At 35.3% G+C, this 19,145-nt stretch overlaps 1 protein-coding gene across 1 annotated transcript in view; it reads right to left on the bottom strand.

The window, feature by feature from the left end:
• Positions 1-6,275: 6,275 nt before the first annotated feature.
• Positions 6,276-19,145, bottom strand: part of LOC129270859 (structural maintenance of chromosomes protein 2-like) — a 32,666-nt gene continuing 19,796 nt past the window's right edge. The window contains exons 17-24 of the mRNA XM_064106843.1: positions 18,598-18,791; positions 17,788-17,931; positions 17,124-17,318; positions 16,457-16,657; positions 15,322-15,447; positions 13,635-13,786; positions 12,626-12,773; positions 6,276-11,331 (exon numbers count right to left, since the gene is read on the bottom strand). Of these exons, the coding sequence (XP_063962913.1) occupies positions 11,110-11,331; positions 12,626-12,773; positions 13,635-13,786; positions 15,322-15,447; positions 16,457-16,657; positions 17,124-17,318; positions 17,788-17,931; positions 18,598-18,791 (1,382 nt within the window). The 3' untranslated portion in view covers positions 6,276-11,109. The remainder of the gene's footprint in view (positions 11,332-12,625; positions 12,774-13,634; positions 13,787-15,321; positions 15,448-16,456; positions 16,658-17,123; positions 17,319-17,787; positions 17,932-18,597; positions 18,792-19,145) is intronic.

Below are 19,145 nucleotides of genomic sequence, written 5' to 3'. Positions count from 1 at the left end.
CTTAAATGGATGACACTAGACAAACGATTTGAGCTCAGTCGCGTTTTGATGATATTTAAATGTGTCCATAATTTAGCACCTTCTTACCTTCAGGTAAACTTAACCAATCCAAATGATGTACATGAACATCATACCAGACAGAGTTACAGTGGATATTTACGCGTGCCCAAGTTTCGCACTGATTGTTATAAGTGTAGTCCAATCGTATCTTCAATATTTAAATGGAATAAGCTTGATAATTCAATTAGAACAGCTCCTTCTGTCATTTCATTTAAGAGAATGTTTAAAAGAACTTGTAATTTATAAATAACTTGCGGAACATCCACTGTTGTGCTTATTTTGTGTTAGCATGACCTTGATGATTTGGTGTATATTATCAGTATTTTCAAGATGTCCTTCTTAATTAATTTGATTTATTGATATTTTATTATACGTCAAACGAGTGCCCGTCTGCGTTTTGTTTGCTGCTAAGTTTGTTAATGTTTCGTTTTACACTCAAATCCTAATGTGAATCTTAATGATGTAACATTCTGTACATACGTTATGCATTTTGTAAATATGTTTATTGTTATTCAGGGCCTCATGGAAGACCACTACTTATTGGTGAATGGGCTACCCTGTCAAAATATCAGAAATAAATAAATAAATAAATAAATAAATAAATATTTAAAAGATGAGCAAGCACTCTACTAGGATAATTGCTTGTACATTTGTATTTGTACAGTGTACACAAATGAGCATCCAGAACATTCCCTACAGTGTATGTTTGTTGCATAAATCAATGATTTGATAACATACATGTAACTGCTTATGTGGTTTAAATGTAATATATGCTTACAAATTCAAGTCAGCTCTTTTGGATTACTCTAATTCCAACTTTTAGTGGAGTAGAAAATTATGGTTATTGGTGTAATTGATTTGAGGCATCTACATCTGTAATAAGATAATATAGTATCAAATTGTAAACATATTTATACTGCATTTTTTCTATTTTGTTCTTTTCATTCATTTATTGTTTTTATTTATATTTCCTTATTTTTTTATTTGAATTTTGTTACTATTATGCCAAGAGCCCAAGACAATATTTTGGTAACTACTAGTATTACATATACATTAAATTTCATGAAATATCTTTGATATTCTAGGTACTTATTCATACCTATAGGTTTATAATGATATCTGTTGCCTTTTTGTATGGGAAAAATATAAACCCTACCTTTACTCGCTTGAAAGCATTCCTTGAACTTCGCCCCCCCCTCCTCCCTTATGAAGTTGCAAAAAGTAAAAAAAAAACACAAAAAAACACAGCAATGCCATCGCGTACATGACAGGTAGCATGCCTTAGTAGCGTGTAACATGCCCATGCACAATAGGTGTGCCAGAACTTTGCCAGTTCAAGAATTGGACTATGATACCGTTTCAGAGCCAGAAGGACGTTAAGGCCAATGTACCACTACCACATTGAAAAGCATCAGCTGCTCGAGTCCAGAACTGCTCAAATTGTACACAATTTCTTACCCAAAATGCAACAGTTTGATAATGTAGTCTAATAAACTATGTACGGTACCCAATTTAAAGTGATGCCATATTTGTCAACTTTTTTATTTTAATACACAATTGTACCACAAATGTAGCGTACCGGTATGTTCGTAAGGAATAAAAAACTCACAGATTCCCTTCAAATACATTGTATTCCCTGTTTCCAATTTTCATTTACACCAAGCATATTTCCCATTGTTTTATCAAAAGGTATGGTATATTTGTCAAGAATGTTTTTCAGTACTGGAGTCTATTAGGACCTCCGCTGTGCAAGTGAATCCCTTGGAAGACACTTCCCTTTGAGTATTTTTTTTTCTTCATTTTCCCCTCCAGACAGATTTTAGTAAAGTGGTCAACTTAATATAACGTTTCAATGACAAGTTAATAATATAGCAATGAAGTATGTTACAACAGTAATTGCAAAAATATATATAATATAAAAATAATAATATAGGATTTGTATAGCGCACGTATCCACCTTGCTACATGTAGGTGCTCAAGGCGCTCCTGTATTACCCTGGCTAAGCTAGTCTACCGATTCAGGTGCTCACAGCTTTTTGAGGAATTACTTCCTGCTGTTACCCATTTACCTCACCTGGGTCGAGTGCAGCACAGTGTGGATAAATTTCTTGCTGAAGGAAAACACGCCATGGCTAGGATTCGAACTCACGACCCTCTGTTTGAAAAGCGAGAGTCAGAACCACTAGAACACGACGCCCCCACATGTATACATATACACTGTAATATTTAAACAAATAAAAACAACAAGTGAAAGAACAATTGCACAATGTACAGGGAATAGGAATTGAACAATATCACTCCATGTATACAAGAATCGTGATTGAAAACGTTTTCTTTCGAATTTAACCATTTTGCAATTTGACTCTGTTATATATGTATTTTTCTGATACTTAAAATAACCTCCCTATTAATATATGCTTAAGCATAAAACGTTTTCTTGTGAATTTAACCATTTGTAATTTTACTCTGATATATACATGTATATATGTATTTTTCTGATATTTATAATAAGTTCCCTTTAAATATATACATGTATATGTTGAATCATACAAACAATGTCCTTCTTGCATGAGATAAAATGTGGGTCAAGTTTGCCAGCAACCTGGTTAAAAACAAAATGTAAGCCTTGATCAAAACCAATCCTTCACTGCTGGTGGAAACAAGTGGAAGTGATTTACCCAGAAAAATAACAAATTCGCTTTGAAAGTTTGCATGATTGGGAAGGATTTGAAGTGGATTAAGGGTATGTAATGGCCTAGCCTAAGTATGTCAACTTTGTCAGGAGTCAAACAATGGATATAGGTTATTTTTATAATGATATATATTTAACAAGAAGGATGTTTTGGATTAATTTTTGTATGCTTTATGGGCGTCCATCTCTCATGACTTCCAAAATTGATTTATTATGGATAAAGTGATTCGAAGAACATAGTATGTGGAAAATCTGTTTGTAATTTACCCCCCCCCCCATTTCATGAATAAATATAAATTTCGCTATGAGGGTGTTTCTGTTGCAAAATTTTCTGTATTTACAATAAAATGAATGGCCTATTGGAGGGTCATAAAAAATAAAGAAAAATAATAAAGTTTCTGTTTCTTTAGAAAGTATGTATGTATACATGGTACATTATTGCATTGTTGTATGTTTTATAAACATTTTATTGAAATAATGTAGTTACTTATGATTTAATCACTTTAGTAATAAAGTGATTTGGAATCTTGAACTACTTGCAGTACATTCCCATCAATGAACTTTGGCCCACTTCACCAAACTTTGGTAGAGTAATGAACTTTTCATTTGAAATCTATTGAAGTGGAAATGACAGAAACAAGTGGATGGCTGGTGCAACTAAAGTCATAACACATTTAAGATGCTCTCTTGCAGAAACAAGAATCAGAAAAATGACAGAAATATAATCTTTTATTTTCTTTGAAGCAATTTACTGGCGGCGGAAGGCAAAAAATTTAGGGGGGGTCCACCTGAAATTTTGGGATGGACACAGGTAAAAAAATTTGACAAGCAAAAAAAAAAGTTAACAAAAATTTTAGGGGGGGACCACAACAATTTTAGGGGGGTCCAACTGAATTTAGGGGGGGGACGTAGAAAACAAAATTAAAAAAAAAACTTATCAACAACAAATTTAGGGGGGACAGGACCCCCCGCTGCCTATGTTTACAATAGACAAGATTATGCAAAACAACAGGAACCTATATATTTCATAATGAATTTATGATTGTCGTAACTCCACAATTATGGTTAATACCATGGCAACATATGGCTCAATAACCAAATTAAATCAAGGTTTGAATGGTACTTGGTAGTTACCAAATTATTGTAAGTCTTTATTACATAGGGCCCAGGTATTAACATGTAGGCCTTTAGTTTAGGCCCAGGCATGAGACTTGTAGGCAGTTACCTATACATATATGAACTTTAATAGCTCAGTTATTGAACAAACTTTTGAATCATGTTATTGTTATATATAAACATATACACCACAGGGTGAAGAGGAAGAGGTGGTTTATTTTAGCCTTCCAGCATCGACCATTCTGACTCTATTCATATCCTGCTAGCACCAAATATCCACATTTACTTTGGCTTTATTTACATCAACATTACCTATTTTTTCACCCTCGCCAAACTTTTGAAACTAAAATTGGGAACTCTCACCCGGCAAAATTATAAATACAGAGAGAATCTGTTTTGCACACTTTCACGCAGACGTTATTCGGGAAATTGGAATAATCCAGGGACCCCTATGTTTGTGTCAAGTTTGAAGGCCATTACTGTCCCAAATCTTGTCAAAGCCTGACTGTTGCCAATTCAAGATTTACAGTTAAACTTGAGTCATCCTAATAATTAGTTTTCTCCTTGAATATTGAAATTACCAGCATCAATAGACCTTTTGTATTGACGTCATCATGCCGCCACCTTAAATGCTGAAGCCATTGCCTTTCACAAATTGTTGATCTGGAACCGGCGCATCTGACAACTCTGTCTACACATATTCCTACATGTATGACCTCTGGGGGAGGGCGCTATAGGATTGTGACGTCATTTGCATAAGGTCCATGACATATTTTTTTTTTGTCGTTTTATTTTAACAGGGAAGCCCTGTAATGAGGAAAGCAGGATTAAAAGAAAATAGCAATAGAACAGTTGTCGTATTCACCATCTTTGAATTAATTTAGTGCAGAATGGGTTTAAATAAATAGAAAACAGCCAGACTTGCGAAAGTGGAACTTATAATTGTCATAATTATATCTCTCGAACGAATTCATAGCACAAAGGGTTAACCTTTGAAAAAATCAGACAGGCTTGCATAACTGAAACTTACTAAAGTCAAGGTAATCACTAAATCCTTGATTCATATTTTGTCTGTATAAAAAGTAAAGTACAGTTATCTTTTCATGAGTAGATCCTCACATCAGTTGTGCTTTACCAAATTCAAAGGTATGAAGATTTTTTTTTAGTTGTATAATGCCCAAATTTTCAAAATCAAAGCTACATGTATTTCATCCTATTATTTAATGAATCCCATTAGATTTGACTGGCGCAAGACTTATTGGATACAATTCCCACCAGCGTAAGAAATACACAAGTGCTACGGCGATTTCACCCTAATGACAGCCCAAATCACCGATAAAATATCCCGAATTGAATGCTTTACGGCTACCATCTTTTCTCCTCAATATGTTCCATAAACAATATCCAAGAATATTTTAAAATTGATATCCTACAAAAAAAATTAATATTGTACACAAAAATGTAGCCCTTGAAATGAAAGAAATAGCCCCCAAAACAATATGATAAAAGTAGCCCCTTAAAAAAAAAGAATTAGGTCCTACCCTGCTTTCTTCCTCTTGTTTTGAAACTTCCTTTGTGTTGTTTTTTTATTTCCATCTTGAAATTTCTTTTAAATTTTCTGGATGAATCTGATGAATGTAATTTGAATGTGATGAATTAATAAATGACTACTACATGTAGTATATATTATTGAGAGCTGGATTTAAAGAATGTAAAGCTTCCCACTGCACTCCTAATGCTGCAGTAAAGTTGTGGGGTATATAAAATTACTGTATAAGCAAGTTATACATACAATTTTAGTGATAGATTAATAACACTCTTTACCAGTTGTAATTTTCATGATTAATGATTTGAATATTAGCTTATACAACACAGATATTTCACACCTGTTCCATTAGTATTAGCGCAACACTCATGTATGGTACGCAAGTTACCCAAGCCCTTTCTTGAATAGATTTGAATAAATTTAAATCAATCTCAACTATAGGAAGCAAGTGATGCTATAATTCATCATCTCAGAGGAATATGCTCTCTCTCCTATTTGCAAACAAAATGGAGCTTGCTGATTGTAGTGCAGTCATCAATGGGCAGCACTCGTCTACACAGGGGTGTAAGAGTTCAGCTTATTTTACTGCTGTATATAGCTTTCCTCTGTACAACAATATGGGAGCTCCTTTTCCCCTGCTCTTCAGTTTACATGTATTTCAGCTCTATGATGATCAATTATGGCATAACTGGCTTTCCATACTTGATGATCAATTATGGTATTACTGGCTTTCCATACTTGATGATCAATTATGGCATTACTTGCTTTCCATACTGATCAATTATGGCATTACTGGTTTTCCATTAAGATTGATTTGGATCACTCACACTCCGATGAAAGGAAACACTATAAACAACCAAATTATTTTGTACAAATATACAAAATGTGCTAGACTTTAATAATCTGCAGTTCGGTCCGTGCACACAAGCAAGAGACATGCATTTCAATCATTAATTTCATTTCCAGTACACAAAGGACACTATCGGCATTATTCACAAAATATCTTTCGCTATACATGGTATAAAAGGCATTGAGCACCACATGGAAGGTACTATGGGAAGATTTTATTACCATCTGTATGAAAAACTATGATGTACATGGTATAAAAGGCGTTGAGCACCACATGAAAGGCACTGTAGGAAGATTTTATTACCATCTTTATGGAAAACTTAATGAAAATACACGGTATAAAAGGGGTTGAGCCTCACATGGAAGGCACTGTCTGTAGGCAAATTTTATTCCCATCTTTATGAAATACTTTATGAAATAAACGGTATAAAAGTTGTTGAGCCTCACATGGAAGGCACTGTCGGTAAATGTTATTACTATACACACACCTGAAAATCAATGATACTTCATTCTGTACTCCGTCCGAGACATAACAAGAGAAAAGCATTTTTGTAACTTTAAAACGATGATTCTACATGTACATGTATCTGTATGATTTACTTGTTGGATACTGTACTTTTCAAGTTTTTGTATGGATGGGCTCGGAGAAAAGGTAACATATTTCTGAGCTGTTCCCTACTTTATGAATTAAAAACTTTATGTACACATTTGTGCCACTGCATACCATAAATACAATGTACACACCATATTTTTATACATTTATTTACAAAGAAGATTACATCAATTCCCTTCATAATACTTCAAAAAAGATAACCTGGATATCACTGCATTATTTACAACCACATTTACCACACTAATCTACCTAAATCTATAGTCAATAATATCTTTTGTACAATGAAGAGACAGTATGATCGGAGAATGACAAAAATGGAAGAAATAAGATTTGATATCCCGATAATCAATGAGAGAAAGATGGAGATATATAGAGAGAAAACTCATTGTTGCTTCATTTAAAAAGGAGTGAGCATTTTTATCTCATCCTGGTCACATTTGTACATGAGAATCTAAGTAGTTTGAAAAAGGTTATAAGGTCATATACACAACTCCATGGCAACCGGATTTTGAATTGAGCATGTTTGTATAACATTGCAACCTCTTGCCATAAATATGACAGGAAAACATTACAGAAATGGAAGCATGTATACATAATCTGTTTGCAAGGTTTTTTTGGTGACATCAGGTTTAGCCCCAGCTGCATGTATCTCTTGTATATAATTCTTATATTATCACTCAGAGCGGAATACATGTACATGGTGGAATGTCCTAACCCAAGGCAATGGATCATTGGAAAGTAATCACATGTACATGTAGTATAATTTACCACAAAATATCTTAAAGTGTCGACATTTAATTGAACTTAAAACCATTATCATCGCACCTCTGAATGAACTACCGTATTGGATAATTGAAGATTTCCCTGTTTGACTACTAGTGATTTCTTACTCAAATGTATCTTCATATAATTTCATCAGGAAACTCAATAAAATCAACATTAATATTCAACATTGCATATTCCTCAATATGCTTAGATTCATGGCAAAATATATGAAAACAGAAACTCAATATCAGCTCCAAATCCATTCTGTAAAGCCTAATATCACAGACTAATTTCAAAAATAGGAAAATGATCCTGAATGAACCCTTTAGACTTCACAAAGAAGAAGCATTTTCTGTGGCCAAAATATGTTGCATAAGTAGGAATTTCTATCCTTTTCAGAATAGGGCTTCCTTGAGTTATTATTTGGATCCTAATTAAATGAAGAGTAGACATTATTTCACCACATGGTCTAATTTCATTATGTCTAATGCCATTCCGTCCATTAACATTTCGTCAAATCATTTGGTCCAATAACCATTTGGTCCAAACATCACTTCGTCTAATCACCATGTCGTCTCATATCCAGTTGGTCTAATATCCATTTCATTTTCATTCATTTTGCACAATAACACTTAGTCAAATTAGACCAAACGGTATATGGACTAAATGGCTATTGGACCAACTGGTTATTAGAAGAATTGGCTATTAGACCATGTGGTTAGTGGACGAACCGATGGTAGACCAAATGATAGTAGACAAGTTGGCAATTGGCATTGGACCAAATGAAAATAAACCCATTATTTCACCACATGGGTGTAATATTTCGCAAAATGGCAGAAGCTGGTACTAGTGTTACAGGATCAGGAACAATTGGAGATTAATCTCCTAGACAAATCTGACTGATGTTCTAAAGATAGAATCTCATATCTGTTTGTTATGTACACTAGGCTGTATTCAAACGAAACTTTTACACCATAGAAACATGGCTCTCAGAAACATTGAGTTCAATCTACAGATGCATTCAAACAGGTGTGTTCAAACAATTTTCATTTGGCTTAGAAATGTGTTTTGAATGGCCATTTTATAGAAGCAATAGATGTGTTCAAGCAATTTTCTACCGTCTTTCAAAACGTCAACAATAAACAATGAAAATGTTCATTTTAAATGGTGATTCTGCTAAACCATTAATCTCACATTCACACATTATTGCGTACAAGCCATTTCAACCTTTACTTCCTGGTTCAAGTGGCTTGGCTTGAAACGAGAGATAAAATATTGCTTGAACAGTCTGCTATGACCATGTGGAATGTTTGCATTCTGATTTTGTGAACATGTTTGTGATTCTAGTTTTAAAACTGTTAGGAAAGCATCCCTTGTTCTTATGACTTCTCCAGGGCAGTTGTCAATCCAACGTTATCCAACAGGATACCTGAATGAAATATTGCTTGAACACACCTGCACTGCCCATACTTTACATTTGCATTTTGATTTGTATAAGCATGTTTGTGATCGAGCTAAGACAATTGAATGAACACATCCCTCGTTTCTCAAGACTTCTCCAAGGCAGTTGTTATCAATCCCAGCGTTGACTTTACAGGATAACTGAAGTCAGAGTTTGTAGACTTTGTACCGATAAGACCCAATGTGGTAGATGCTGATTAGGATAATTTCTCACCTAATAACAAAGAGGTCAAACCACTTCTGCCCCCATTAATTAAGAAAGCATATAGACCAATTTTAAGACAATAAACAGCATCACAGTAAAGGTTCACTGTTCCGATTAAAGGATCGTAACGGTTGTTCTCCATGTAAATAACTTCTCTTTTCAGAGTCCAAATGTGAGTAACAATATTGGAATTTATGCCCAAGCGCCCCCCCCCCCCCCCATTGAATGCAAAAATGTTATTAACACAAACATGGAGCAATTTATTTTCTTCAAAATGGTGATTCTTAAAAAAAGTCACCTTCCAGTAGTGAAATGTACATGTATGCCTAATTTACAAGCTATTCATGGGGGGGGGGGGGGGTCAACAATGATCACATGACAGCTATCATTGGTTTAGATTGGCGGAGAATCAGAGGTCTCCTTCTGATCTGTTACTATGGGACATGTAACTGTTGTGATTTTAAATGACAAATAGTCAATCAATGCTGACAACTTTCATGACACAATCCATAGACTTCTCTCTTCTCATAACCCCCTAGAAGGGGAGGGTGCAATTGTTGGAAGTCTAATTTTGTCAAAGTTTTTGTTATCAGTCACAGCATAGATTGCTTGCACAATTGCACATTTTTATTTGCTCACAAATACGATTCTCGTTTAAGAAGTTCAGCAAAAACTTTACCCTCGCTCAATCCTGACACTATATCTTAATACACAGCACTATGAAATATAACAATTGAGAGCTTTAGCAAATCTCCTAATCAATGGTCATCATATGCAGACCTTTGAACATCTGCTATCAAGATACTTCAAGGTTTTTGACATGCATTGCTACTGAATAAAGGAGGACGCTTCTTCCGTGAGATATCAATAACGACGGGAAAGGAAATCACGAACAGAAGGTCTACTACTGAATCAGCGTTATTCCATCCTCGTCTAACTGGAATCTACTATTTACATTACACTGCCAGCTATCGCGTCATCCCCGATAGCCTATCATCATGTTTTGACAATAACGGTTACCATTATCAAAGAAGGCAAACTCATATATCTGGGTCTTATCATCAAGTGTTTGATCCCGACCCTGAATTGTCAAATTCTGACAGCAGTGAACCTTTGCTGATCTTACCCAGTCAGATACCAGCAATCTCAACCCGTCTCATCTTCCAGTCTTATCTCCGGAACAGGTTGATACCACCGCACAGAGTCTGCCAGTTCTTATAAATAACCCATGCATCAGCTAAATACAATCATGTGAGTGGGCGCAAGGGTGCCAGGGATCGACGGCTTTGGGAAGCAGATTTGGAAATGTCACATGCCTCGATGAGGGCAATGGCCTTGGGGGAACTATTCAAAACCTTCTTATTTACATATCATTATTCAATAATTTAAAAGGATTAATTTTGGTTATAGTTATTCTGATGAACATTGTATTTACACAGCAGAAAATACAGAAAATTGAAAGATGACCTTCAAAATGAAAATGCACATTTTCTTTGATCACAAGAATATTCCATCAAACTTTCATTTCTGATTACACATATCAACCAAGAGAAAACTAAAATTGATAAGGCTATATTACACCACAACAGCAGATTTCAGTAAAGCACAACTCATATTAACTTTAGTTGGCATACTTTGGTAACTCAAATCATCATGTGGTGTACATTTCAGATTTTTCTAATTTTCTTAAAAATCCAGCCCTGAAAACTGATGCAAAGAGAACGGCGGTGAAACGATAGTTTCAGAAATAGTTTGATGTCACCTAATGTATCAAAAAGATATCACAGAAGTAGAGCATATCATCAGTTTGACTTTTCTGCCAACGGCTCCGTCCTCGCTCTCTTTGCAGACGTCTTCTTGGTGGTGGTGCTCTTGCCACGAGCGAAGGATGCGGGAACGGCGGGCGGGATTGACGACTGCTGCTGGGCGTAGCGTGTTACCGTGGATACGCCATCAACAAACTTGGTCTTGTAGAGAACATTGGCATTGTTGAACATTCCGTCTTTGAGGGATACCACAATGAACTGTAGGGACAGTAGAAAATGAAATGGAATATTATTGACTTTTAAGGAATTATTTTCATCAGTTTGTTCTACTTAATGATTCTAAATATCCACCCCCCCCTATCTATGGAAGTTTTCAAGTGCAATCTACTTGATGTGATGGCAAGATACGTAAAAAATGACACCATAAATCATCATGCCCATGTATAGGTTTATAGGATTAGTGGAATTGGATTGTTTCTCACCATGTCTACATAATAAGGCTTTTACATGTAAGTTGACTTGGCAAAAAAATGAATCTCGCCATGTCGACATAATCATATTCAAGGTAACTAAGTCAACATGGCAAGATAAAATATCTTGCCGTCTCATCATTAATGCTTCCGTACCTATCAATGATAGAAAGATCTTTTCGACCACATTTGAAAAGTTTTAGTTTTAGCAAAATTTTAATTTTAGCTCATTATGAATAGCTTTACAAACAACTTTCTAAAAAACCCTTAAAACCTGTTGCAAAAAGGGTTGCAATTAAACACAACTGCAAATCATATCAATGGTGCCCAAATGCATGTTTTTGATTGATTTGTATTGTTTTTTTTTTGGTCATTCTATTTTCACTTTATTTTTCAAAGCATTCTCCCCCTGAATGATGTTTCTGCAATGTGTATGAACCTCAGGTGCAATATTTAATCTTGCTCTTATTTCAGACCTGCCAACCATCTACAACAAAAAAAGTATTCTTAGAAGGAAAAAAAAGTATTTTTTAAAATTTGTCTCAATGTAACAATCGCCAGCCTGTCATAGTGAGAATGGTGAAAAAAACATGTGAAATGACTCTACTTGAAAACTTGATAATTCACCCTTTTAAACATGTGCTCGTAGGCAAGAATTTACTTGTTCTTTTCATGCAACAAGTTACTGGCCCGACAGTGATTTTTACCGGAGTAGGACTGTCAGACCGGCGCTAGTGTCATGCACTGTGTATAATACATGTACATACTCCATGATCAGAAATTTAAAAAAAAAAGGTAACAAATCATACAAAAGAAGTATTGGTGTATTCATAGCAAAAAAGAGGAATAAATACTCTAAAAAAGGAAAAGTTGGCATGTCTGTTATTTGATCATCTTTTGTTAATTTGTAAGTATTATATTCCTTTCATGTATTTTTCTATTTTCTGTTAACTTTGTATGTATCAGTCTCCAAAATGTTTTTACAATATCTTTCATATAGCTTAATAGCAAATCCTTTTGAAATGGATTCCATAGCTATCAAATGTTGTTAATCAAGAAATGACAAGCTTTATACTACTGACCTGTGAATGTTTGAAGTGAGTCCTGAGCATCTGTCCAATGTTCTGCGTATGCGAGAGATCCAAGGCTGCGTCTACTTCATCCAGAATGTACAGAGGAGCAGGTTTGAAGAGCAATAGGGAGAGGATCAAAGACAGTGCTACCAACGACCTATCAAGAGAAAACAATATAAGGTGAATATTTGAAGATTTATAAGAGAACATACAATAAACCTAACATGGATCAAAGTAAGGTTGGAAGAGTAGTAGGAAGAGGATCAAAGACAGCGCTACCAAAGACCTATCAGGTGAAACAACATGAGGTGAATATTTGAAGATTTATCAAGAAGATACAATGAACCTCATAGATCAAAGTTGGGGTTGAAAAGCAGTAGGGAGAGGATCAAGGACAGCGCTACCAAAGACCTATCATATGTATATAAATGTGAATATTTGAAGAAATAGAGAACATAAAATCAACCTAACATGGATCAAAGTAAGAATGGAAGAGCAGTAAAGACGGGATCAATGGCTACAAAAGACCTATCAAGTGAAAAAATTATGAAGGTGAATACTATTTACAGTGAACATACAATTAACATCATATAAATCAATGTCAGGTTTGAAGAGAAGTAGGGATAGGATCAAAGACAGGGCAAGCAAAGATCCATCAGATGAAAACAATATAAAGATGAACACTTGGGAATTCATAGAGAACAATCAAAGGTGGAAACAGAAAATATGCCCTTTACAGACATCCATGCCAGATTTTCATTAGATTTAGCATGTTTTCTTGGCTCAAACACCCCAAATAACAATTTTCTAATACATGAAGAGAAATAATATTATATTTTTTCTATAGTTTCAGGGGAGTGGAATATTTTTTATTCAAATTTGTTGAAAATAAGAACTTTGCAAGAAATAAATGAGACTTTTAATAATCTTCAAGGCAGTGGCAGTAAGGAGACAGGGGCACAATTTTTTTTTTTTTAACTGAAATATGACACAAAATTTTTGTTATATCTTTCTTTACCTTTGACCTCCACTGAGCTCCTGCAGACTTTCCTTCCAGACATCCCCAAAGGCCACCTTGACCTCCAGCCCATCAAGGATACCCATACCCTCTGGTGGAGTCAGCTTGGCTGATGTACCCGGTAACAGGGTCGAGAAGATGGAGCCAAAGTCCTACAGGGGGATAAGACATCGCAGAAATTATCTATTGTGTCTGATACAAAACAGTTTAATAGACCTTATGCACTGATATCGTGCAGCTGAACAAACATTTAAATTGGTAGATCATGTGTAAGGAAAAAAAATTAAGCTCATCACAGGCATCTAGTAAAAGATCCGGAATAAGCATGATGAAAGAGATGGTAATACCTTAATGAACAAAATGTGACATTGGGGCCCGTATTCTGAAGTCGGGTTTAACTTAAACTCAGGTTTAAAGTTGTAGTTTACGTATGGATAGCCAATTGTTACATAAATCAATAACAGTAGAGATATCATATTTCAGCTCATTTTGCTCTCAAATCATTCATAATTGTCTAGGAAGTATAAATAGATGATTGTCTTCACCATTGATGAATCAGGAAAGAGCACAGTAAACATAACTATAAGAAACATACAACTTAGAAAGAAAAAAAAATTAGACACTTTTGGCTTCCCATAATTTTAGCACAGAGTTAGACCATAGTCTGGGTTAAGCCCGACTTCAGAATACGGGTCTGGAACTGACAACTGTTACTAACCAAACAATTTGACAGCTTTATAAAGTGGCTAGGATAAACATTCTAATAGAGTGGAACGGTCAAGGCAGTGACACACTTCAAGGAAAATATCACAGAATGAAGTAGGTGATGGCCCAAAACATACAGAACTCTACAGAATTCAACACAAAAGCATTTAAATGTTTTATGATGCAAAGGAAATAAAGCTTAATAGCCTGGACTGGTCAAGGTTATAACAGATTTCAAGAAAAACACCCTCGCTGTGCCCCTGAAGCAACAATGGGTTAATAAGACCAATTAAATTGTAAATGGCCATAAACTAAACAACCAAGATGTAAAGTGTCCCTTGCATATGTTTGAACAAGAAGATTAAGCAATGTATGCTGTTTTTCAAATGGAAAACAGCATACCTGCCAACCCTTTTCACTAGAAAAAAGAGGGATGAAATTGCTAAGAAAATAGGAATGAACATCATTTCCTATAGGATTGTGCAGTAAAATGATCAAGAAATATGGTTATATAACATATGCTCCGCTATAGATTCCACACACTAAATCAAATGATTAAACTTCAACCTTATAAATCTAACAATATATCCTAGCCTAAACTTAACCCTCAACATAACCTAACATAAAACCCTATTGCAACCCTATCCCTACATCTTGGGTGAAATAAATCCAGGAGAAATCGCCCCAGGAGCAAACTTCATGTCACAAGAAAAATAGGAAAATTATTACGAAGCAAGAGATCAGAATGGTTGAAAATTGATATTCTTTCCTCAAAATTCAAAATGGTTGAGAAGTATGGAAAACGGCATTCCATGGCTACAGTAATGCACAACATGGAAAAATTTCTTGCTAGAGGAAATGACACCATGGTTGGGATTGGTTACAATGCAAGCAACAAGAAATTGCAATGCAACTTTATTTTGTTTTGTAAAACATCGTCTTAAATAATGTTGCCACATAACTGTATGATGTAATTTGTTACCTTGTTGACTTGCTGCCATGCTTTCTTGAGAGCCTCATTCTTCTTCTCGTCAAGTTCTCTGATCGTATCCATGATCTTCTTTTTGTCATTCTCTACGATACGCTTCTTCTTCATCAACTCATTGTACTGGGATTTAAAAAATAAAAGATCATAGGTGGCTTGAGTGGAAGGGGATGGTTCAAGAAGACATGGAAGAAGGGTTGAGGATGGACTGAATCGTAGGAGGGGTAAGGTGGAATGCTGCCACATTCCAATTTTTTCTCTTCAGCACAATATTCCCACCACAGCAACTGATCTTTCCTTTGGCCTTGCTAAACTGTAAGAATGTAATTCTTAAATACATGTAACTACATTCAAATTCTTGAAATTTACTTGACATCCATAGATACCAATGGCTTTGTCTATAACATTAGGCAGAGGACAAAGCTTGATTACAGGGTTCCAAAGAACTTGAAAACAGAATTCCATGACTTTTCCATGACTAAATTGCTGCTTTCCATGACTTCCCGTGAGTTACATGTATGTAGAATTTGGGATGTCACAAAACTGGGAAAAATTTAAAAATAATGAACACCAATTATAATAGCAGAGTATGATCACAGATTATGAGAGTTGCGAGACACGACAAACTGGAAAGCTGCCATAGCCAAGAGGTAAATGCAATTCTATGACTTTTCACAATTTTTTCCAAATTCCCTAACTTTCCATGACTGTGGGAACCCTGGATTACCATTAAACACATTTATCAAAATGTTATTATGTTTTATTCATCAATCCATGTAGTCATGTTCACAGCCATGATTATCACATATGTGACAATCACCACCCTTCTCATTACTGGATGGGTCTTCCAGCGCATGACTGGTGTGAGTCTAACCTTTGTTAATGGGGTATTCCCCATTCTACCTTTTCAGTATTTCAAGATTTTTTTTTAATTCTTCATGTATTTACATGTACATACTTCCTCTGCCTTTACTTGTTTATTTTGTATATTTTTCTTCTTCAAATTGTGTTAATACTGTATATGATTCCTTTGATTTGTTTCATTAAAGCATACAAATATGACATTAAAAAAACATTACTGACTTGAATAAAACAGGAAAGTGTGGTTATTATTATCTCCTTGATCACTCACCTTCTCCTCTGCCTTGCTGAGCATGTTCATGGCTCTCATGTTGACACTCTTTCCTAGCTTCTCCTTGGTCTCCTGCAGCTTCTGTAACCTGCGGCCGTTCTCCTTGGGGTCCGAGCTGCTGAAGTCGTAGGCCGTGTTGGGTTGCCCAAAGAACTGGCGCTCCGAGGCGATCCATTCGTACTTGGCCATGAGGTTCTCAACCTGATAGTAAGAAGGAAGTGAAAGAAATGTACTAAACCCTTTGACCACTTGAACCAGGAGGTCTCTGTACAAAACCTATGGGAATTACAGGATATGGTAGTCTACAGGTTAATACTTGATGTGTCATAGAGTCACTAGATTCTGGTTGAGTCATTTTGAGGTTTCAAATCTCTTTAGTTCCTGTACAAATATCAATGGGTTAGTGATATAGAGGGTAAGTCAATTTCTAGAAATCTGTGCCAAAGAGGCTCTCTGCCAAGCATGTGGCACCAACACAGTAGCTTCTAACTTGCCAAACCATCAAGAACTAAAACAGGTGATTTGTTTCATGAAGTCTCTTGTTATCGGCTTCTACTGACAAACTACTCTTATCCAATCAGGTGCAAATATTCTAGTAGCTCATATCAGAAGATTCAACCTTGCCATTAATTTACACGTTTTGATGAAACTGGACCCTGGTACTAACCCTATGTACTGCATCAGCACTGTCTCTCTGGATCTTCGCTGCAACATGTTCTTGTTCCTTGATCTGAAGTTGAGTGTCTTGGTCTTCTTTCTTCAGATCTTCCCTCTCGCTGATCTTAGTCTGGATGTCTTTGTTCTTCTCTTTCAGTTTCTCCTTCTGTCTATCAAGCTCCTTCTTGGTTTCCTTCACCTTGTCCTGTGAAAAAATTGGTAGAGATTCACTGCTGACAAAGATTTTTCAAAAGTATGTATTGGTAAGGATATTTTAGATTTGCATTTCTTTAGAACAAATGCCCCAATATGCTCATTTGATGGTTTATTATCATCATAATTGGTATTATTATTCATTTTGCATTTGCAGAGTCACATTCCTATTCATTAAATTAGAAATTTGAGATCAAGTTGATAAAAAAAATAATAATTACATGCAACAAGCAAAGAGTGCAAATTTTGTTCTAAAAATCAATGTACAAGGCTTTGTGTATAATGGGCTGATGGTGCCAACCAACATGAAACATAATAAAATGGAAAAATAACACAAAATGTATTGAATTTGAGAGCAATACTTGTAGGTGCCATATTTTTTTACATCAGGCAATATTAAGGAAAACTGTTCCTTAAATTCCCCCATAAGTTTGAGTTCACGATGTTATACAGTCACTGACCTTTGATTCCTTTGCCTGTTGTTCCATCTCTTCCTGTTGTGCCTGGATGGCTTCAATGGCCTGGTCACTAGCGGTCAGCTGGTCATCATACTTGGTTATTTCTTGCTTCAGGTTGTCCACCTCAAACTTGAGACTGTTCATTTCCTGGAGATTGATGGATAAAAAAAACCCATGAAACATTACAATCAATCTCTTCATAAAAAGGGTTCTATATCATTCAATATCTCCTTTATTGCTGATTTCATATTTCAAAGGAACCCACAGACCTTACAAGCTCTGCTTTTTATGCAGGTTCCTTCATATATTCACGCACTCACTTATTGTCAGTGTTATCTACTGATGTTCTTTGCTATACTAAATTACTTTGCTACACTGACTTTCTGTATTATAATAAAATGTATCATCTTCTATTGTGTTGATATTTTATTATTTACTTTGTGAAATATGAGAACAAATTCAAATCATATATCAAGATGGGTAGATAATTCATGATTGAAATGCTTAGTCTGCATCCGGGTTGCCGCCAGAAACTCTTTAGTGGTGGAAATTAAAACTTTTTTTAGTGATGAAAACAAAAATTGCCTGACACCTTGCCATTGGGCTTCAGGGAGACTAAAGCAGATATATTCTTCAGGGTTTGACAAATGGAAAGGCAGAGGCTGAAAGTAGGGGCATTGCAAAGTTTTCTATTCATTTATACACAATGATTTTCAAAAAGAGGAGTAACAGGGTTGAAGAGGCTTTCTTTTCACCAAAAATCCAGACCGTACCTATAAAATCATCCTAGAAATATAATACAGTACTACAAACCTGTTGCTTTTCTTTCATTTGTTTATTGGTTTCCTCAGCTTTCTTCTTGGCCTTGTTAACCTCCTGTTCGGCTGCTTTGAGTTCTTTCTCTCTAACGGCTGCAGCATTCTTAATCTTGTCCTCGAGGCTCTTCGTTCTCTCCGTCATCTCCTTCTGTTTGGTCTTGGCATCCTCGATCATCTTCCCTTGCTCCTCTGTGTAATCAAAATTATGAAAAGAGACAATGACTAAAATGTCAAGAGAATGCTAAATGGACAAATCTACGGATGCCGAGCCTTATATTTTCAAATCTTTAAATAACTTTACTTTAAAAAAAAATCATCATCACTTGCCTTCACTAATGGTGCACTGAATTTTCAATATCACAGGGGCTTTTCATACATTTTAAAGATTCTTTTATAATTCCAAGTGTTCAATGACATAAAACTAATGTAAGAAGTCAGAGGTGATTCACAGAAACTTTCAAGCACTGTTTACAAGTTCACATGATAACGAATGATATTTTGATTTCATAAAAATCCATCTTCATGAAATAATTTTCAATAAAA

Source organism: Lytechinus pictus, chromosome 11, assembly GCF_037042905.1.
Source record: "Lytechinus pictus isolate F3 Inbred chromosome 11, Lp3.0, whole genome shotgun sequence".
In the NCBI taxonomy this organism is placed as follows: domain Eukaryota; kingdom Metazoa; phylum Echinodermata; class Echinoidea; order Temnopleuroida; family Toxopneustidae; genus Lytechinus; species Lytechinus pictus.
This window is presented reverse-complemented; position numbering and strand designations above follow the sequence as displayed.